Source organism: Verruconis gallopava (assembly GCF_000836295.1).
Source record: "Verruconis gallopava strain CBS 43764 unplaced genomic scaffold supercont1.13, whole genome shotgun sequence".
NCBI lineage: Eukaryota > Fungi > Ascomycota > Dothideomycetes > Venturiales > Sympoventuriaceae > Verruconis > Verruconis gallopava.
In genome coordinates, this window is record NW_015622149.1 from 143,513 (window position 1) to 164,152 (window position 20,640).

General features: G+C 51.0%; 8 protein-coding genes across 9 annotated transcripts; 5 read left to right on the top strand and 3 right to left on the bottom strand.

The window, feature by feature from the left end:
• Positions 1-113: 113 nt before the first annotated feature.
• Positions 114-2,626, bottom strand: PV09_04530 (uncharacterized protein). The gene has a single exon (XM_016357890.1). It carries the CDS (start codon positions 2,476-2,478, stop codon positions 1,609-1,611), a length of 870 nt encoding a protein of 289 aa, XP_016214092.1. The 5' UTR covers positions 2,479-2,626; the 3' UTR covers positions 114-1,608.
• On the top strand, positions 740-1,548 carry PV09_04531 (uncharacterized protein; the record flags this gene model as incomplete). Its single annotated transcript, XM_016357891.1, has 2 exons — positions 740-1,022; positions 1,118-1,548. The coding sequence occupies exons 1-2, from the start codon at positions 791-793 to the stop codon at positions 1,546-1,548; spliced, it is 663 nt and encodes a 220-aa protein (XP_016214093.1). The 5' UTR covers positions 740-790.
• Positions 2,627-2,825: 199 nt separating the features above from the next.
• PV09_04532 lies at positions 2,826-6,395 on the top strand. 2 transcript variants are annotated; one of them, XM_016357893.1, is made up of 3 exons: positions 2,826-3,339; positions 3,567-4,117; positions 4,172-6,395. In XM_016357893.1, exons 1-3 carry the CDS (start codon positions 3,333-3,335, stop codon positions 5,978-5,980), a joined length of 2,367 nt encoding a protein of 788 aa, XP_016214095.1. In that variant the 5' UTR covers positions 2,826-3,332; the 3' UTR covers positions 5,981-6,395. The 2 variants fall into 2 exon arrangements, with proteins under 2 accessions (XP_016214095.1, XP_016214094.1); XM_016357892.1 differs by having other exon boundaries at positions 3,567-6,395.
• Positions 6,396-8,676: 2,281 nt separating this feature from the next.
• PV09_04533 (uncharacterized protein) lies at positions 8,677-9,978 on the top strand (the record flags this gene model as incomplete). The annotated part of the gene is made up of 2 exons (XM_016357894.1): positions 8,677-9,516; positions 9,610-9,978. The coding sequence occupies exons 1-2, from the start codon at positions 8,689-8,691 to the stop codon at positions 9,976-9,978; spliced, it is 1,197 nt and encodes a 398-aa protein (XP_016214096.1). The 5' UTR covers positions 8,677-8,688.
• A 454-nt stretch (positions 9,979-10,432) lies between these two features.
• Positions 10,433-12,060, top strand: PV09_04534 (uncharacterized protein). The gene has a single exon (XM_016357895.1). It carries the CDS (start codon positions 10,486-10,488, stop codon positions 11,602-11,604), a length of 1,119 nt encoding a protein of 372 aa, XP_016214097.1. The 5' UTR covers positions 10,433-10,485; the 3' UTR covers positions 11,605-12,060.
• An 80-nt stretch (positions 12,061-12,140) lies between these two features.
• Positions 12,141-14,526, bottom strand: PV09_04535 (uncharacterized protein). Its single transcript, XM_016357896.1, has 3 exons — positions 14,069-14,526; positions 13,398-14,018; positions 12,141-13,341 (listed from the first exon to the last, which is right to left on the bottom strand). Exons 1-3 carry the CDS (start codon positions 14,270-14,272, stop codon positions 12,598-12,600), a joined length of 1,569 nt encoding a protein of 522 aa, XP_016214098.1. The 5' UTR covers positions 14,273-14,526; the 3' UTR covers positions 12,141-12,597.
• A 984-nt stretch (positions 14,527-15,510) lies between these two features.
• PV09_04536 (uncharacterized protein) lies at positions 15,511-18,332 on the bottom strand. Its single transcript, XM_016357897.1, has 4 exons — positions 16,691-18,332; positions 16,450-16,633; positions 16,350-16,372; positions 15,511-16,290 (listed from the first exon to the last, which is right to left on the bottom strand). Exons 1-4 carry the CDS (start codon positions 18,212-18,214, stop codon positions 15,697-15,699), a joined length of 2,325 nt encoding a protein of 774 aa, XP_016214099.1. The 5' UTR covers positions 18,215-18,332; the 3' UTR covers positions 15,511-15,696.
• Positions 18,333-18,816: 484 nt separating this feature from the next.
• PV09_04537 (uncharacterized protein) lies at positions 18,817-20,501 on the top strand. The gene has a single exon (XM_016357898.1). It carries the CDS (start codon positions 18,879-18,881, stop codon positions 20,298-20,300), a length of 1,422 nt encoding a protein of 473 aa, XP_016214100.1. The 5' UTR covers positions 18,817-18,878; the 3' UTR covers positions 20,301-20,501.
• Positions 20,502-20,640: the final 139 nt, after the last annotated feature.

Consider the following 20,640-nt stretch of genomic DNA (forward strand, 5'->3'; position numbering starts at 1 on the left):
GAAGCGAACACCACTGAGGACCGAGGGACGTGGGGGGGGTGTGTTTGGGGCGGAGTCGTGCCTTGTTTTTTTGTATTTTCCCATTTTCCATTTGGAACGTTTGTTTGCGGAGGGGTGCAGAATGCAACAGGGGTGTTTGTTCACATATTGTATGTATATATAAATCTATATATATGCATGTGGATGTTCGTATTGTAGGATTTTCCCCCCCCATCTCACGCCGCCGCAGCGTACTGGTCGATGCCGTGGCTTCTTTGGAAGTTTGAACCGAACCGAATCTGGGGAAAAGGTGTGTGCAACGGCGAACGCACCGACAGGACGACAACGGACGACAAAAGTCTTCTGATTCAGGCGAACGGGGGGCAAGAATTTGTTTTTCTCGTTTCTCGAATTCTAAGAGAACCGTTCGGCGTTTTGTTTGGTTTTTGCTTGATTTGGACTGCAGAGCCGATCAAACACGATCGAAGGCGGGGAGGAGGAAGAAAGCCTCAAGCTATACGATTTGCAGGTGAGTGATTACGCCACGACGAAGCTTCTCTCCCCGTTCCTCCTCGCATGGCGCTGCGACTCGCTGCGCAGAGCGCGCTGCACAACAGACGCGCAAGCGTGGAGCGCACAGCGAAGCCATTGATCGCGCATCTCGAGGCCGGAGGTATGACCCAAAACGAACTGGCACGCGCCGAAGGAGAAGCCGCATGGCCTGCGGTGTCGAGGTGATCGAGGCTCTTTGCATGAGCATCCACACCGTCCGCTCCAAAGGACGCCATCTCTCAGTCAAACAAAAGCTTTGATGCGTGCATGCGCAGCTGACGCCAGCCCACATATGCAGCCACGTACCAGTAGGAGGACGAAAAGAATGACGTTCGCGCAAGAGCTCGCATCTTGGCGAGCTCCTCCCAAAATACCCGTCGCGACGCCACCGACGATAGGTTCTAAGGCGCCGTCCACGCCTGCATTACCGATCCCTGCGGTGGATGGCAGGCCCGTGGTCGTGACCTTTCTCAGGCATTGCGGTTGTCCCTGTGCGTGAACATGCCCCGTTTTTTTGTTCCCCCTTCTTGCTTTCTCTCTATTGCTTGCGCGCCGCGCAGAGATGGGTGACTCATGTCTAGGTCAGTTGCCGAAGCCACCTTTCTAGACTTGCGCGAAGCAGCGTCCAAGAATCCGACGGTCCGCTTCGTGGCCGTGTCCCACAGCGACCAGGCCTCCACGGACAAGTGGCTTAAGGACGTTGGAGGCACTGCGTCCCCGTCGTCCTCGAATGCGGTGGACGTAATCGTTGACCCCGAGCGCAAGACCTACGCCGCCTGGGGCCTGGGCACTTCCTCCTTCGCCCACGTTCTCAGCCCGGCAGGATTGTATGCAGTCTATAAGATCGGCAAGGAGAGGGGGATATGGAATCGTCCAACAGAGAGCGGCAGTCGGTGGCAGACGGCTGGCTCGTGGGCTGTGGATGGAAAGGGTCTTGTTAGGTGGGGATCGGTGGCAAGAAGGGCGGATGTTGTCCCCGACTTTGGAGAGGCGGTTGAAGCCGTCAAAGCGTCCTGAACTATTGTTGCTAGTTCGAGCGCGACGTAACGTAAATGAAGTTTCACGAGTGATGCATCTTCACGATGCTCCGAAGTGCCATCCGTCGAACTCATCTGCATCTTCGGAGTCAGAGCCGCTTCCTTCCTCGTCCTCCGCTTCCAGCACAGTCTCTGGTTTCACAGCTGCTGCGGTGGCGGCAACGATTGGCTTGTCTGCGTCGGCAGACGCCTTGGACGCCCGCCGTAGCGTTTCCCGCTTCTCTTTCAGCCTTCGAATCCTGCCTTCCAGGTCCTCCATCACCTCGAACTCCTCCTCAAGCCTTTCTGCGGCTTCTTCCTTCTCGTCCTCGATCTCCACCTCACGCTTGCTGCGTTGCTGTGTCTCGGCCTGCGCTGCTGCTGCGGCCTCCGCAGCCGTTATGGGAGCTGCAGAGAGCGTCGCGTTCGTGTTCAGGGCATCCAGCGCGGATTTGGTCGGCACGGAGCTGGCGAACTCTTGGAAGGCAGCCCATTCTGCTTCGTCGACCGCGTCCGCTGGCGCTTGTGACGCTGCGTCCTGCTGCGTCGCAGACTTGGCGTCGGCCTTCGTCGCCTCTGCACGCTCGGTCGCCTTCGCAGAAACTGCACTCGGATCACTCTCTCGCGCTGGTACAAATCCTGGAATGGGAGCCTTCTGATCTTCGTTCTCGTCATCATCCCCGGAGGCGCCGTTCTGTCCGTCGAAGAATCCGGCTGCAACGTTCTTGTTGACGTCCTGAGACCGCGCACGCTTTCGCGCATCGCTGCTGGCATCGTCCTCGTCATCTTCGTCAGCCTTTCTCTTCTTGCTTTGGGCCGCCGCTGGCACCGAAGAGGCCTGCGCCTGAGCGGCGGTCTGAGTTCGAGCTTTGGAGAGAGGAGCAGCTCGGGCAGCTCTCTCTGCGCGAAGCATTGCCCGCACGTCCGCCATTGTACGAGTGTGTGTAGACACCGCGCGCCGCGTTCTTGATAGAATAAGTGCTGAGCAAGCTTCAAAGAGGTATACGAATGGTTGCTGGTCGAAGCCGTGGACAGGACTTGTAGGCAGGGATCGTGCAGACGCTCAGCTTTGACAGGAGCAGAAAAAGCTGACCAAATAGAGGGCGCAAGCACCTGACGAAGTCCTGGCAACTGGGGGCCGTTGATGCCTGGCGCCCGACGCGCGTCGTCGCCTCAGGCTGCAAAGCTGAGAGCCAGCTGTGGCGCACGGGCCCGACCGAGCTTTCGCAGATTTTCTACGACTCCACCCGCAGCAGCGCAAAGCACGACCTTTCTTCTCCTCCTCCTGCCTAGCCCTCTTCACCTCACCAACAACACGCCCGACAACCTTCCTGCGCGCGTTATCTCGTGTCGCAAAACAACGTATTCGCGCTTCCGACGTGTGGAAAAGCTTCGCGTCGATCACTACAAGCACGTCGCGTGACCTCACGTCATTCACCCACTGGACCTTTCAGCCGCGCCGTTTGCGCCGGCTGAATTATTGAGCGCAGGCGACGAGGGAGACGGGACACAACACCGACGTCGTCGGCTGGTGCGCTTTGGTGTTGACTCATCACAGCTCCCAGTAGCCCAAAGGCTTTGGTGGAGGCGGTTTCGTAGTCGGGTGTTAATTCAACCATCACGGCCGTATTTGCTCCGTGTCGCATTGCCTACCCTGCTGTTTATAGATGAGAGAGAGGCGTGTGTGCGTGAAAGCAGCGCGCTTGAATCAATAGAGAGCCAACCCCGTTCAACGTGACCTCGCACTCTTGATACTATCATCATCAAAATCACCATCGCATCAACATGGCTGGTAAGCAACCTTCGCGTGTCGCTCTATCTACGTCTTCCATACCATGTACAAAGCCCGCTGAATTGTCCACACCTTCACACATCGTGGAGAGTGTTCCCCCCTCACGTACCTTGGCCCCGTTTCACCCGGTCATACCACGGACTCACTTCAGGGGCGAACAGTCATTCCTTCTATTTGCTCCTATCTAGGGGTTGATACAACGTATACTGACGTGCGCTTTTTCGCAGAGGAACCCCGACGCTCTGGTCGCGCAACCAAAGGCCAACATACCAAGAACGACGATGAGCTGCTGACCGGAGCGAGCGCGGCGTCAACAGCTGCCGCGTCCGGACAAAAGAAAGGCAAGGCTAGCAAGAAGAACAAAGTGGACGAGCCATCAGACCTTGAAGTCAACGAAGAGGATGATTCCATCATCCGTTGCGTGTGCGGAGCCACCGCCGACGAAGATGGCTGGCAAATGATCTGCTGCGAGAAATGCGAAGCTTGGCAGCACAATCTATGCATGGGCGTGACAGAAGTGGAGGAGGAGCAGCCCGAGAAGTACTACTGTGAGCAGTGTCGGCCTAGCAACCATAAGGTTCTCCTGGCGGCGATGAAAAGAGGGGAGAAGCCGTGGGAGGCAAGGATCAAAGCACGCAAGGAGGAAGAGGAAGAAGCGGAAAGAAGGAGAAAGGGGAAAAAGGGAAAGGGCGGCAGTAGGAAGAGCGCTGGTGGGAAAGAGACGCCAGCTAAGGGAACGCCTGTACCGGAAGGGACGAAGAGAAAGGCAGAAGAGGAGGTAGGTGGTCTTATTCGCGATTTGTCTGTGATAGATCCTAATGAGTACACTCAGCACGTTGCTGCCCCGAAATCAGCAAGTCCGGTGGTGGCGGTCACGCCGTCAAACAACCGCCGCAAGTCGTCCACTCAGGTCATACCGCCAGACGCGAAGCGCCGAAAATCTACTGCGGATGGGATCAGCCATTCACGAAAGTCGTCCACCGTGGTGCCTCTTGTGTCGAGCATTGAAGAACTGCCCGGCCCTAGGCAGAACGCGCCCAAGGCGCTGAGCGTAAAGATCAAATCCGTCATCGACCAACTCGTCAAAGATGGCCGGTACCGGATCCCAGACGGCGAGACGGCGTCCTCGCTTGCAACGACAATGTCCCTCCAGATTGAAAATTCGCTCATGACTATCTACGGTGAGCCATCGGCCTACAAGACCCAGTTTCTGGCCATTCACAGTAACATACCGAAAAACACGGAACTGGTTGCACAGCTGCTGTCCGGATCCTTGACGCCGATGGAGATTGCAGACATGTCGTCGGACGATATGGCGAGCGAAGAGGTGCAGAGGGAGAGAGCGCGAGCGAAGGAGGAGGCCGACAAGCAGTCCATTCTCATCACAGAGCAAGTGCCCCGGATGCGAAAGACACACAAGGGTGACGAGATCATCGGAGAAGATATGACCGTAAAGCCGGTCGAAGATGCGTCCTGGGCAACCCAGCCGATCCGAAGGCGGGACACTCACGATGAGAATATGACGGGTGTGGACGGTCAACCGCAAGACAGAGACAGCCCGGATCGTGTCGAGCTGCCGGAGACGGAGAGGCATATTCCACCGCCGTTGAGCGTGGACACGAAAAGTCCGCATCAGAGGAAGCAGTCAGGAGCTTATAACATGGATCGCGTCTGGGGCGCTGCGCACTCCCCTGATCGGCCTCACGATGGCGCCGTGCAGACGCCCAGGATGCCGCAAGCGCCCGCGCAACCCCAGGACGCACAAATGCACGATGCAGATATCGATCGATTGCTCAAGGACGAGGATGATGACGACCAGGCCCCCATTTCGCCTGTGGTCGACGGCTCGCCCGGAAGCCCTGTTTGGAAGGGCCTCATCGACATGGCAGGTGTTGCGTCCTTCAATGCTTCAGCAAGATGGGTCGCCGGCGGAGACGTTGGCCAAAAAGTGCCATACACAGATCTGATTCCTGGCAAGATGGAGATCACTGGCCGCATCGCCATTCCACGCGCTGACGAGTACGTCGCGGGCATGCGTTTCTCACAGTCCAACGACGTGTGTTGCCTTCTCGTGACACCGTCCTCGCGCAGCGTGGATCGAGAGAGCTTCAACAGGATCTTCGATTACTTCCACTCGAAGCAGCGATGGGGTGTTATCAACGGGACCGGTCTTCACGAGGCTGTACGAGATTGCTACCTCGTGACCTTGGAAGCCGGCTCAGGCGGGTGGCCGGACTTCATGAGCATGTTGGAAGAGAGGCATATTGAGGAACCTAGGCCAGAGAATATGCTCGTCCTCACGATGGTGGTGAAGACGAAGTCCCCTCACTCCACGCCTGCGCCTGCGATGTCATCCACTCCTCAGATCCCGCAGCAGAGTCCTGTAGTTCCGCAGAATGGAAGCGCAGGCCCGATCCCACCGCAAGCCCCGACACCCGTCACGTATCCTTGGGCTACGGACACAGTCAAAGCGATTCTGGGGCCCGAGATTCACGCGCCCGCTGTGGTGCAGCTCTTCACGGCGGTTCCGGAGATGAGCGAGATTCAGGTGAGGAATCTGAGGGAGGCGTTAGAGCGCGAACCGAGTGCAAGAGAAGACCTGGGCAGGTTAGGCGAGGTGCTCAGAGCAGGCGTCCAGTGAGCTCAGAGTGTTTGACAACTCTCTGCTGGCCAAGACCATGGGCGGCGGAAAAACCAAGTGAGAAGATTGGCGCTTCATGCTTTACGAGTTGCTTTTGGGAGGGTCCATGATCAAGCGTTTGTTCTTTGAGCGTCGGTCACGTCGACTTACCACGTCTCGCTTTCTAAATGCCTGTGTCGTGGGCAGGATCAAAATCACGTTTAGCGAAAGGTACCTTCACATACCCTTCACATACGGACGGGAGTGTAGGGTCTTCCTTTTTTTTTGAACATATGTTCTTTTCTTATATCTTCCAAATCTCGATTGACATCGAGATTCTTGTATAAGTAGCCGCCTTGCTGCCATTCCGGAATAGGATACGCGTCGATCGTCTTTACGGGAGTAAGGTTTTTACAGAAAGAAACAAACTAAGCACCTTTTTTACGTAAAGTGGTCGCCTTGCTGTGAACTTTCTTCTTTTCCATCTCCCAACTGGACGAGTGGAGACTCGCCACCAACGGGCTAAGTCACCTTCTCGCGACTCTGCGTGCCTTGAGTAATGTGGATGCGGGCCGTCCCTGTGCCTGACCTGCGGTCCTCCTTGCATGCGCAGCAAACCAGCGACGTAGAGTCCAGACTTCCGACTCAACACGCCACATGCAAAAGACGCAGGCCATCTTTCGTTTCTCTCATAGACTAACCGCTTACTACACCTCCTGCGGGCGACTCTCCACGGCTTTAACGAACCTCTGAGCAACACGAACTTAACAAGATCGTACACGAGTCAGGAGCTTCGTTTGTCCCTTTTTTTTTCCTTTGTGAAAAGCAAAGCGAACGTGCAGGGAAACGAGCCGCGGTCTGCATTTGTCGATAGAAAGGCCCGAACGGGGCAGCGTAGTGCACGCTGGAAGGGGAAGAACTGTGTGCGTTTGCAGATGGAAGTATGTTGAGGCGTCGTTTGAACGCCGCGGACCAAGGACGCGGGGGGACAGCTCCTCAGATCCGAGCGATGGTTGCCCGGTCCGTCAGTCCAACCGGATCCGCTGTTGAGGCGAGATTCATGCCGGGATCGAGAGTGCTGTGGTGTGGTGTGCTTTGCCGTCACAAGCTGCGATCTTTTCGCTGAGGTCGGGCTGCTACTACACTTCGATTTCAGCACACGTCGGAGAATGGATGCGGGTGCCTTCAGGGGGAGCCGTCCGTATCCTGTTCTTCACAGAGGTTTGGGAAAAAAAAATATAATAGTCTATGAAAAAAGGGACCATGGGCTCGGCAAAGTCGGCCTCGGCCACATCCTGGCCCTGAAAGCCAACAGATAGAGTAGCAGAGAGTATGGTGGAGTATTACCACCAAGTACCGAGAAGACTCTCTTGATGGAATTGTGCTGAACGCCCGGTCCATAGCATTTCTCGATCGTAGACCACACCGCTTCTAGCACGGCGTCATATGCATGGAGACGAGTCATGTTGTGGCATCGTGGTTTAAACTAGTCAGACAGAGGGGGAGGTGACTTCGTGCAGCGCAGATTCACGACGGTGAAAAGAATGGCCGTGGTAGTCCCCGGTGTTCCGTGCTTGAGTCGACATGTCTTGAACGATGATCCACGCTAGACCCTCGAGTGTGCGCTCCTATTCATAGATGTCATATACGTCGAGCACGGAGTGATTCTGCCGCACATCAAAGGTGTGTCTTAACAGCATTTTGTGCAAGAGTCACCCCCCCCCCCCCCCCATTGCATCCCTACGCGTTCATTCTGGTCCCTTTTCACAAAAGTTCCTGCTTGCTACTTTACAGCAAGAGTTCAGAGTTACTGGTAGTGTTCATGGTGTTGATCCCCAATCCAGCCCGCTCAAAATGCACGCAGTGGTACTGCCCGAGAATAAAGTCCGAGGAGAGTACCAATATAGGTGCGAATCCTTGGACGTGTGCCGTTCATGTAGCACTGTCCTTTTCGTTATCTGCTTTTTTGAGACTGCGGGATGTCCTTGACTTCCAAACCTGCCTGCGTGATGTTGATAATACAGCTAGCAATGAGCTAACCCTAACCCTAGCTCATAGAAATAGGTGTCGCGATTCAAGATTGCTTAACGTTTGTGATGATCGCATGACTGGCTTACCTTTGACTGCAAGCAGAACATGATGAGTCACGGCTGATTCTCTTATCCGTCAATATCCATTTCACTGTATTCTGTCTCGCGATTGAACAACTGTTATTGTGACTAGGCTTCAATGAGGAAACACTTTTCATTTAAGGTACATGTTCTCCTGATCACTCTTAAGGTTAGCACAGCTTAAATCCAAAGTATTATTCAATCAGAACAGATAGTTGTACAAAATCCTATTAATCAAGCTTTGGGTTAACTCAGATCCACAATTTTGATTAAAGCAAGGTATTTATTCCAGCTTGAATTTAGCGTCGATTTCTTTATTTTCACCTGCTTAATTTGCTCGTTTGAACAGCCAGCGCATTATAGCTCGGGGGCCGATTTGACGGGAGATCTACTGAGCAGATTCTAAAGTTGTGGAGATCGAATAGAGGTTGGAATACTCAAGTTGTACTGTCTGTTCGCGAAGACCGATTGCAGCTACGAGAAACACAGTATTATACAAGTTGGAAGATCAAGATGTCGAGATACCGAGCCCTTCCTGCATCAACAACAGGACTACCGTGGCACACAGGCATAGTCCATACAGCCAAGTGCTCCGTGGGTGGTGAGGTGAACAAAGACATGTTTCGTCGATGCACAACGTGCGCGCATCTTGTTTGCTCGAAGTGCTTCAACAGAGCCGGGTTCAAGCACAAATGCACCGAAGGACAAGCATTAGGTCCTTTTCCGACATATAATCAAGAATCAAAGATTATGCAGCTACTCGACGCCAAGATCCCACCACGCGATGCTTCAAAGCCAGAGAAGCCCTACCACAACGAATCCTGGCAGTGGACGCCACCACCTGCAATTTTGAGCCAGTATCCTGGCGTCCATATGGTTGGAGAGAACTTAATTGGCGTTGTGCCAGGTAAAAACACGGCTCTTGGTATTTCTATCCCTATCATCAACGACTCGGCTATTGGCCATTCCGAGTCAAAGAAGCCCACACCGCCTATACGCGAACACTCGCTGACAAGAGTACCAAACGAACAAATAACTGGGGGAGCGGATACTGAGACTGAAAAGTCTCTCCTATACCAGATTGATACACCCGAGTCACCGGCGGTCGCCGCAGATGGTGGACAGACGCAAACTACGATTTTCAGCAGTCACGAAATCACCGACGCCGAGGCTGAGGACGAGGACGAGGAAGAGAGTAACTTTGACAGCCAAGAATATCAGCCAAGCTCGCCAATCCAGAATGAAATCGAAGAGGAAGCGTACACACCATTGAGAAGCAAGTCTTTACATTCAAGACGTGGGTCTGTTTCTCCTTGCCTTGAAATAGACGAGGACAGCGATGTAGAAATCGCCACGCGATCGGATCCTCCACTTTTTTCTAGCTATTCTCGTCTTACGGCCCCTAGCGAGAGAGAAGTGAACGAGTTCAAAGAAGTCATCAAGACCGTGAGTCGTCCTGCAAACCGCATGTGATGATTATGCCCATTCTTGCTGTCGATAGTGGCATAATCAAACATTCATTCGCTAACACGGGAGCAGAAACGAACATTCGATATAGATATGGGGCCTTTAATTCGCATAACCATGTTTCCGGGCTTCTTTCTGAGCGATCCCAACGGTGAGCCTGGCAACATTTTGGACAACAAAGGACCTATTAAACTCCCACTTGCGCTTGGTTATCAGTTTCGAAATTCGGCAACCGACACTCTGGAGCGCCGAACGATTGCAGTTCTCCAAGGCAGAGGAGACAGCGTAGATGCTCCTGCCATTAGCATGGTCGCGTCCAGCCACGACGTAGGTCAACAAGGCATCTCAAGGGAATTGCAAACACTGTTCGAAAGGGCGATCATGGGTGGCAGCTCATTCGGGGATGGCTCTGACATCAATTTCCCCTCTATGGAGCATTAATTACAAACCACAGTCGAAGACGATCGTGAGGAATTGTTGGACTCTCCGTCATGCTTGAAATGGAGACATCCAGAGCGTATGACACAATTTCAATGCCTCATTGAAGCACTTGATGTGGCCTATATCATATTCAGGTTAATGTAGATTTTATGATTATTTTGCATGTACGCATGTGTAGGATATGTCGAGAGCAGACAGGCTCTGGCTGCAACGGTTGTCCCAACACGGCCTAATGGAGATGTGCAACAAATCAAACTATAAATTTTTGACACTGATAAGTTTGCATTTTGGTGGTAATATATTGGAAAGAAACTCTAAATTTGTAGAGTCTCTCCCGTTACTTGCACTTTGGAGGTCCTGATGAAGGTGAACGAAACAACGCTTTACCCAATTAGGGTTTCACGACATTGATTGGAGTAACTTATCCAGCAATTGGCCGTCTTGTGAATAGCGCATCAACGTCTCGCCTTTCGTCCATCACATCGGTGTGGTAAACAATAAATCCATATGCGCAGAGGTACACGAAAGGCCGTGATCAATCTTGGCTTATTTGTTTCCGCCATTATTGTTCTTCTGTACTTGAACAGTGCCCCTCCGAACGGTGGAAACCATTCCCTTGCCTGGACAACGGTCCGCTATCAATCATCAAATGATGTAAAAATCAAACCTCGAGGCAGCTGTCCTGGTCTATCTGAGACAAAGAAACCAGCCCTTGTTGTTGCCAGAACCAGCGATGAAGATACAAACTGGCTTGACGGATTGAAAACAAAGTATCATCTCTGTGTATACACAGTGGATGTTGAAGACACGACGTCCAGCTATCTACAAGTTCCAGCCAACCGAGGTCACGAGTCTATGCCGTATCTTACATTTATCATTGACAACTACGACGATATTCCTGCTGCGGGTGCAGTTTTCGTCCACGGCTCACGCATCGCATGGCACAATGATCATCCTCAGTATGATAACGCGAAGCTGCTCGCCACGCTCAACATTCAGACCGCGCTTGAGACAAATGGCTATCACAACCTGAGGTGCGACTGGTCAGCAAGTACATGTTCACCCAAGGAGGCCCTACCTCAAGGCAGCTACGAGACGCGATCGAGAGCGATGCTGGAGCCCTGGAACGAGCGGGTTGTGTCAGACGCTGCTTTACCTGGAGCTTTTGCCGCGATTTTTGGCGGCCTTGCTCATAGCAACAAGGACCCAAAGGTTCATCTCGGTCGAAACGATCCACTCAGGGCCCAATGCTGTGCGCAGTTCGTGGTGTCGCGCGATTCGATATTGCAGCACTCTCGCGACGAGTACGCAGCAATCCGTCAGTGGCTTTTGGATGGATCTGATGGGACACATAAGTCTGTTCCCGGTGCCTCCTCCCCCGATGATCGAATTGCAGGAAGAGTTTTGTCATATCTTTGGCATGTTCTGTTCATCAAACACGACCCGTCTCAAGAGACATTGGACCTGGAGAAGCTTAATGAGGCCGGATGTCCGACTGCTGCTGAATGCTACTGTAAGCTCTACGGACGATGTGATTTGATATGCAACAAGCCTGGAAATTGTCAAGGACAATACCGGCTTCCCCCAGACTTCAAAGTACCTAAAGATATAGTGGATGCGTCATGATCCCCCAGGATCGCACAGATTTTGTTCTCTAAAATGTGCGCTGGTACAAAATGAACGGCATTTCCTGAATGAAAATTGCTGATCGACTGTGAATGATTCATTCAAATTGGGTCTCAGGTTGAACGATGGCGTAACTAAGATGCAAAAAAGCCGACGGAGTCGCTGTTAGTCTCGACATATGGCCCAAGTTCTGCTGCGATCGACGTGTTTAAGTAGTTAGGACTGAGGCGGATGTTCTTCGATTGGTATCCAATGCATGTACAGCTTCTTGGGCTCGGCATTTGCCATTTGTAAGATTGGAAGGCGACACATCTTGTACGACTTACTGCTAAGGGAACTGGGGAAATTAAATCAAGCGCGCCAACAGTTTTGCGGAAGGCCACGACGTGGTTTGCATGAAAACTATCCAACTTCTCCTCGCAATAGAAATGGACATTATATCTATTCATATTCTCGTCTGGAAGAATACTTTTCTTTTCATTACTTTACATTATTCCATCAGCGTCTAAAATCCGCGATACTTGACAACGATCGTTCTCGTTTTTTATAGACGCAGATTCAGTAGACTGTATCCAAATTTGTATTGTTATTCTGACAGATTTTGAATTTTCCTACCGTGAAGACTTGAAAATCTCAAAACTTTTCTGAAGTCTCAGTAACAAGGACAACCACCCTCACTACCTAGGTAGGTTCGTATTGCAGCATGTCTTTCCCGAAGCGGCAATGCTTCTCTTGACCATAGGCTGACGCAGAAACATCTTTTTGAGATGCCTCAGCACCATTAGGATCATCACTGCATCCTGCCTTATCGAAGATTTGGTTCTGTCTCGTGTAGTAACGCCCCTGTAGTGACTTGTATTGCTGCTTTCGGCATCGCGGCATTCGCGACGAATATGGCGTCTTATGCGAGATTGTATGAAGAATATCAGCCTTCTTTTGTCCTTTTTATTTTATTTCATTTTTGACGGTATTCGTGTTGTTATGCGGACGAGACTAGAAACGAATCGAGCCTGTCGAACCCGTCTGCCTGAAGGCGCCTCTAGACGATTCTCTGGATAATTTGAGAGTGCTGTTTGGAATGCGAAGGGTGTCTGAACGCTTTTTCGAGGAAGCCACTGTCGACGTCGGTGACAGGGGAAAGGAGGGTAAACCCCCAACGATGCTTTCTGTGGCAGACATCGGCGTACTTACACTTCCCGTGGCGTCATCGAGGTCGATAACAGACCCGTCCAGTAAATCTTCTTCTCCATCACGTTCACGCCGATGAGATCGAGTTTCAAGAGGGCTTCGAGCAATCTTCGGGGTCAGGTTTTTTCGTACGGTCATTTCTGTCGTGTCAAGGTCGATGAACGGTCGTTCGAGTGATGCGGCAGATTTTCGTACTTGAGAGAAGGAATGGCGTGGGAAAATGAGTAAATCTGCTCTTCTAAAGTTCGCACGCAGAACTTGGGCATCTGATGGAGGCGGATGCAATGGTCTCGTCGCGTTGAAATGGCGTACTCGCAATGGATCGTCTTTCTCAGCCTGTATATGGTTTATTCTCGGCAGATGCGAAGCATATTCAGCCCCCATTTCTGAACCTTCATTTTGTCTCGGTGCTTGAGACTCAACCGCAGGCTGTTTGTGCATCTGAATGTCTTTTGATGCTCTATGCGACAATATCGAGACAATAGTTGCGATTCGGGGAAGAAAGACTTTCATGACAAAGGCTCGAACAGCGGGTGCACAAGCGCATATCTGAACTCTGCGGATTAGCCATTTCGCCTTCGAGTAATGTTTCGCATGCTACTGACCACTCCAAGATCCAGTTCTATTGTTGCAGCAATATATATGCCGAAGCCATTCCAAGTATCATCGTAAGTTGCTATCAGCGCATACCAACTGTAGTAAGCTCGTACCGCGCCGGCAACGCATACAACCAACCCAAGACTAACCAAAACAATGGCGCCTACGCGTTGACGTGGAGTAAGCTCTAATCCAAGAATCAAGGGGATAGGTAATATAATAACCATTAAATCGACAACAGTATTTGTGATGCCGCCTCCGAGAGTTAATTTTCCGTCATCGAGGCATTTTTGGTTTTCCAATGGAGGGAAGGTCCAGAAGGCGCGAATTGGTCTGCATTGGAATATTGTCAATGACACAAGAGTGACTCCGCAGAGGATTGAAATGACAGTAGATGCGTAGATGCATAGTCTGAAGCCATTTTTCGTACTCTCTTGTGTGACTCGGTAATAAAAGCAAAGAAGCGACAAGCGAGTGAAGCATGCAGCCGTCGAATAAACGATCTTCGTCCACCAGGCGAGGTAGAGGGCTTTGCTGAACTTATCGAAAGGGGTGTCCCATATGTGACGATCCCAACCGTAGTGTTTATAAGCAACCACGGTGCACGTAGTCATGCCGCAGACAGAGATCTTGAAATGGTCAGTCCATACCTCCATTTTTGAAGCTGTTGATCACTCACAAATGCCAGGACGATAAATACATCATCCCATGAGACCCATCGGAGGATAAACATATGAACATACAGCCTCAACAACACAAGAATGGCAACAACGGCAATAAGAGATGCTGCGAGGGTTACTAATCCCGGCCCCCTCCTCAACGGATCATCGAAGTTCGCAGGCGGCCAAGATGCGATGACCGTCATAGGGATCGCTCGAACCATATCGAGATCGAATCAGAGGACTATCTGATCTCTGAAAGGCTTTGAAGGGAGGAAAAGAGCAGGACGAGAAAAGAATGTCACAATTCGTGTGACAACAGCAAAGGTTTGTAACTCATGTGCCATCTAAGGACACTCGGCAAAAGGAAGAAAAGAAAGCAACGCTACAAGGTAGTTACCCAGGAAAGCGGTTCGTCAAATCATAGTGTACACAACAGAGACGTGATCACCAGAAGAAGAGGAGTTGCGCTCATGGATACAAAACTCCACAGAAGAGCGTGTCCACACAACGGCGGGTCGAGCATGAATATGCTGCGCTTAGACGCCTTCACGAAGGTTCTCGTAGAGGTGGCGAAACACCGTGCATTAAACCATCTTCTCAATGCCATAGCCATCACTGCCTGATTCACCTCTACTAGAGGGAACTTTAGTCGAGGCTCGGGCCTAGGGATAAAGTTCTGGAGCAAATACCGTGTGGAAGTCAGACATGTCAGCACGCAACAGTGCGGCGGCGCGACCGCCCGTAGCACCGTCGCCACAGTGTATAGCAATGCGCTATCCGTAGTTCAAACTGCACCCTGTCGAAATGCCGGGCGCGGGTTGGGCGGAAATGGAAAAAAGCTGATCCGCTCACGGAAGCCGTGATTTTGAGTTTTCTCAGCCTTGCTTTTGCAACCAATTGGAAAAGATCGATCTTGTGCCAAGTGTGAGAAAGTCGTTCGATTCTGTAGACGGTGCTTTTCTTTTGCATCTAACCGCCGGGATGCCGTGTGCAGGGCGACGTTCTGTTTCCTTCCAAAACAGCAGCTTTTGTTTGCGCTGATATCGGGCGCTTGGTCGACCGCCTGAACCGAACGCTACGACACCACGAGCGGGCTACGTCAAGAATCAATGCAGCAAAAAGTCCGGTGAATATCGGAGCCTCGATCGATTCTGCAGCAGCCCATGAGCTGTTTGAGCGGGGTTGATCTATGGAGAAAAGGGTTTTCCTCTGTGGCACAGTCCCCCGTAAGCTTCGTGACGCCAGCGTCTCAAAGATAAACCACGGGCGCCATGTTTCACACGCTATCGTCCGCAGCCGGGGGACCGCACCTCTCGCACGCCTTGTTTTCAACTTAGACGAGTCTTCCCATCACAGGGAAAAGTACATCTAGGTTGTGTTCTAGCCTTGCGAAATCACCTTACCCCGGACAAGGCTCATTCACACTTTGGATCTTTGCGGTTCCGTATTGAGCAGCATGAACCGGCAGGAAATTATCGAGACTTGTCTCACGAATTTGATTGGCGAAAAAGAACGGACAACGCTTGGAGAACGTCTTTAGTGAACGGTAGTTCTTGACGAAGATTTAGAAAACCTTTCGGAAAGGTGTGCAATATCCGGCGATTGATAATCGTCCCTCCGAACCTACTAATCTGGGTCCTGGTCATTACCACAACTCGCAAACGGGCTCTTTTTTACACCCAAATGCGTTCAAGAACTCTCTCGAGTTGGCCATCGTCCCCAGAATTCTTGCCCACTTGGGTGCATGAGGATCCGTATAGATCCGTTGTCTCGCAAATTCATCTCTACTCTTTCCGCACCACCAGTTCGCATAGCTTACGAAAAACAACTGATCTTTGGTGAACTTTCCCTGCAGACCGGGCAACATCTGATTAAGTCGTGGGTTCTGCTTTTCCCTGATCTTCCAGGCCTTGAACGCCGCACTTACGCCTCCTGCATCGGCAATGTTCTCGCCGAGGGTGAGCTTGCCGTTCACGTGGAGCGGTCTATCGTCGGGTCCAGGGATAGTAAAGTTCGAATATTGATTTATGAAGCAATCAGCTCGTTTCGTAAACTCCTGGACGGTGGCATCGGTCCACCAGTCAGTGTAGTTGCCGTTTTGGTCATAGTGTCTGCCCGTCGAGTCAAATGCGTGGCTCAGTTCGTGACCGGCAACGCTAGCGAATGCCCCATAGCTCAAATACTGAGGCACGTTGACGTCAAACACAGGAAACTGCATTATTCCAGCTGGGAAAACAATCTAGTTCCGAAAAGTTAGCACCCTTTTATTCGATTCCCATTCCCATGCTTGCGATATACCTCGTTTCCTGGTGGATTATAGTCTACAAACTTTGGTTAGTGTGATTGAACAGACCGGGGTGCTAGCGTGTGATGTGTGAACGCTTGGGCACGAGCTTACAAGCATTGACGGTGGGCACAGACATATCCCACTTCTCCCTGTCGACCGGTTTACCAAGCGCCGACCACATGTTGTTGATCTCCAGTCTACTCATGGCCAACGCGTTTGCGAAATAGGTTGACGGATTTATAGTGACCGTGTGATAGTAGTTTTCCAGCGCTTCCGGGTCCATAATATCTGGACTCTATTTCACCCTCATCAGCCTTCATCATCGACACGACAGCAGCTATTGCAGACAAACCTTTGTCGGATAACCAATCTTCTGGATAATGTTGTGAACCTTATCAATTGCCAGGTTTTGGACTTTCTTTTCCATCCATTTTGTTGCCCGAAGTTTCTTGATGAATTCGTTTTTGATGTCTGTGACAATCTGATCGCCAAATTCTTTAGCCTTGGCTGAGAAGGCCTTCTCGACAAAAAACCGGCTGAGAATCCAACCAAGGCCATCGTCAACGTGCCTGACGCACGTCCGCCATCTTTCAGGAGCAGAATCAGGATCCCTGCCTTGAAGCTCATTAACAAAACGTTTGTATGGAGTCACAGCATCCGAGTCAACATATGGGTACAGAGCTTGGACGGCCTTCCAGACCAGATAATTTTGCAAGACTCTGGAATCGGTATTATCCAGTGTAGCCGCTGTCTTGTTCATGTATGAAGGTGACATATTGATCACACGATCAACCTTGACATCCTTGGGAGCAAGCTTTTCCACGATTGTCGCAAGCCCTACTTGCGGCAGTAGGTCACTGGCCTCCATAAGAGACATTGGGTTGTAGTACTTGGTGACATCATTAGCATCCTCCTCTTTCGGTGCAGCAGCAGCTAGCTTTTTTTCAAACTCAGCAACATCGTCGCCCACAGACTCGATATCGAGCCCTGAGAATAGACCGCTAAAAACATCTGATATGACAGCTTTGTACTTTTCAACAATCTTTTCGTCCTCGTACAGCTCTTTTGCTGGCAGGCCAATTCTACCTGGCGGTGTAATAGCTACAACGACCGTGTCTGGGTCTTTATCATCTGCTCCAGTGTATGGTGCAATGATAGCAGTGATTCCAAGCTCATACAAGTAAGAAATGGCTGTCTGCAGACGCTCGTCCTTCATATTGACATCTGAAATCGACACGGGATAAAGCTCCTTGACATGGTTGATGATCTCAATCAGCGGCTTTGCTCCATCCTTTTGTATTGTTGTTTCGTCCATGCAAGCATCGTAAGCTGCTTTCATCTTGTTGAAGTTGGATTCATCCGGTCCTCTTGCGGTACCCGCCAGCTGCATGGGCGAGAAGTATGAATGCGCTGAGTCCTTTGGATATGGCGCTTCCAAGATATGGCGAAGCAGCATTTGAGAGTTCTCAGCCATGATAGTACCAGTGAATGCATCACCTTGATCGGGACGAAGATCATGACGTTCTTTCCATCCGCCACAGACAAGCTCCTCAAAATCGGTGCATGCGTCAATAGACTCATAGTCTGGTGAAAGATTGTACAGAATCTCGCTGCTGGCGTGGACGCATTCTGGGGTGAGACAGATGTCATGCGAGTGCGGCTGATGTTTCTTTCCCTTTCCTAGCCTTAGAGCGGCAAGGACATCATTGTCTCCAGTAACGAAAGTGTTAAAGACGAGGTAAGCGCATGATAGTGCGGCTACAGCTGTCCAGAGCGACACGACCGTTCGCCTTCTGGACGAGTGAGCCGTAAGGTGCCAGCTGGCTTCGGCTGAATTGACATTCAGCAGCTTGGACTTCTCTGCCATAGATGGCATAAAAGATAAGAAAGAAAACGAAAGGAACAGCGATGGGGTTGCTTGTTGAGCTGGATGCCAGAGAAGTCTGGATGGTGAAACTTTTGCTGCAAAAGTTGGGATGTGAGCGCAGTGGTGTTTGTTATGAGGTGAATGCTATGATGTATTCCAGCTCCGCACTCCGATCGAGGCTAGCCCCAGTCTAGCGCTGCAAGGGACCGGCTGAGCGCGAGGCTGAGAGCTCAGATGATTACGTCAAATGAACAACAAATCTGGTGCCCGAAACGCAAAATAACGCTAAATTTTATGGTTCGTACTGATTTTAGACTCTTTGACTCTTGGTATCGTGTTGCATGTCCGATAAAGAGGTGAATGGAGCTTGTGAGCCGTCTGTTTCGTAAGACTCGTGATTTTCACCCAAAATCGAGGGTGAGTTTATAGATACCATCGAACAGGTAGGAAGGACGATGGCAGAGAAGTTTAAGTGCGACGCGGTTCACAGTGTTTCGAATTTGTCTAACGTCTATGGTTGTGAACGGAAATGTGAGCCTTTGTGATGGCTTGGCACGTGCGCAATTTAGCTGGGCCTTTCGCAATCTGCAGCTGGCGATCAAACGCCAACCCCAAGCGGTCCAAACAACAGTAAACACAGCGCTTATATCGCCAGTTCCCGCCAAAAAAAATCATGACCGACTCATCATTTGGGTTGTACTCCTCCAAGCGCAAATTCTACAGGCTGTTGGATAACCTATCCACCTCAAAAGTCCAGCTCTCTAGCGACAAAAGTGCTTATGCAACAACGGTAGAGCCACCTACCAAGCGTTTCAGACGCTTGACCAAGGACAGCAGACCTACCACTGCCCCCTCGACGCCAGAGCGCCCAAGAACTGCTGGAGCAAGAGACAGGCCAAAGTCTGGCCTGTTCTCTGGGGCAAATTCCAGACCGAAGAGTGTGATTTCTGAAATTGACGTCACCACGGATACACAAAAGAAGACTCCAAATTACGCGCCGTGGAGCCACGATCAGTTTCTTGAACGACTGAAGACTTTCTCCGACGTTAGAAATTGGACACCAAAGCCGGTCGACATCAGTGAGGTCGAGTGGGCGAAGAGAGGGTGGACTCTGGTTGCCAAGGACACGGTGGGATGCAAGGGAGGGTGTGAGAAGAGGCTTGTTGTTAAAATTGCAGAAGATGAGAATAGGCAACCAAGGAACAGCGACAACGATGCTGACAAAGAAGATGACTGGTGGATGGGTGATTTAGAGAAGGAAATGGTGAACAAATATCATGTCTTGATTGTGGACGGGCATGCGGAGGACTGCCTCTGGAGACGTGCTGGCTGCAAAGATGATATATACCGCATAAAGATGGCAGATCCGGCAACATGGCAGACAGAGCTAAGGGAGCGGTATCTGTCACTTCTGGACATTGAGGACTCGCTTCCAATGAGGCTGGACCTCAAGCCGCAAGATGCCAAAGAGGACCAGAACATGTTCGACGTAGTCGAGATAGCGCGTTTGGTACCCCAGGATGTCTTACGGCGACGACGCTCTTCAGCCAACGACGAAAGCTTGTCAGAAATGAACAATGGCACAACCAGGGAATCGTCCGTGACTAATACAAACACGACCGCTTTGGCCATGGCTCTTGTAGGATGGAGTGGGCAATCACAAAACAATGTCAAACTTGCCTATTGTAAGAAATGCTTCCAACGCGCCGGACTTTGGCTCTACACACCGAAACCGCCTGCAAACAGCTCATCAACATCTTTTGTTGACTCGGAGGACCTGGTCTTCAATCCAATTGAGCAGCACCGAGAGCACTGCCCCTGGAAGAACCCAGCCACCCAGTATTCACTTGGCAGACTCGAAGGTCTATCAGGCTGGCAGGTGCTTGTGACCTTGATCAAGGGATACAAAAGGCATGACCGATCACCATCCAAGGCAGCTAGTAGTCGACCTGTAAGCTCATATACAGAAGATGGTGCCGAAGAAGAGGCGAAGTCCAAAGAGGAACAGGAGAAAGAAGACAGAGAGAGGAGGAGTAGGTTGCAGAGGCTTAAACGAGCATTTACGGTAAAAAAGGGGAATACATTGAGCAAATAATGATGAAATAGATGACTTGGAAGCATGCGCATTTAATCGTATCAATTTTTGTGGAGTACGTTCACATCGTAGGATATCAAGCTTGGAGACAGAGCAGAGACAGCACACAAATTCCCAAGACTTTCTTGGATCTTGCGGCATTATTTCGAAACAAATGAGTCAAATTTACTCTCGGATAGTACTCGAATAGTTCGACTAGTGGACATGGTTTTCGTCGTGCTTGCAAAAATTCGTCGTTGGGCTAACCATGCAGAAGGTTCCCGGATCCTGAGATTCAGCTGTCGCCATAACACGGGAGGGATCATGTCTGACTTTCCAATTATATTGGACTACCAAGCTA

Excerpts from the sequence above, each read along its gene's own strand:
- PV09_04530 (XM_016357890.1), bottom strand. The coding sequence starts at position 2,478 with ATGGCGGACGTGCGGGCAATGCTTCGCGCAGAGAGAGCTGCCCGAGCT.
- PV09_04534 (XM_016357895.1), top strand. The coding sequence starts at position 10,486 with ATGCGCAGAGGTACACGAAAGGCCGTGATCAATCTTGGCTTATTTGTT.
- PV09_04535 (XM_016357896.1), bottom strand. The coding sequence starts at position 14,272 with ATGGTTCGAGCGATCCCTATGACGGTCATCGCATCTTGGCCGCCTGCG. Across the intron at positions 14,019-14,068 it reads TATTTATCGTCCTGGCATTT|ATCTCTGTCTGCGGCATGAC; the intron begins GTGAGTGATCAA and ends GACCATTTCAAG. Across the intron at positions 13,342-13,397 it reads TAGAACTGGATCTTGGAGTG|ATATGCGCTTGTGCACCCGC; the intron begins GTCAGTAGCATG and ends CGCAGAGTTCAG.
- PV09_04536 (XM_016357897.1), bottom strand. The coding sequence starts at position 18,214 with ATGCCATCTATGGCAGAGAAGTCCAAGCTGCTGAATGTCAATTCAGCC. Across the intron at positions 16,634-16,690 it reads AGATTGGTTATCCGACAAAG|AGTCCAGATATTATGGACCC; the intron begins GTTTGTCTGCAA and ends AGGGTGAAATAG. Across the intron at positions 16,291-16,349 it reads ATAATCCACCAGGAAACGAG|ATTGTTTTCCCAGCTGGAAT; the intron begins GTATATCGCAAG and ends TTTCGGAACTAG.
- PV09_04537 (XM_016357898.1), top strand. The coding sequence starts at position 18,879 with ATGACCGACTCATCATTTGGGTTGTACTCCTCCAAGCGCAAATTCTAC.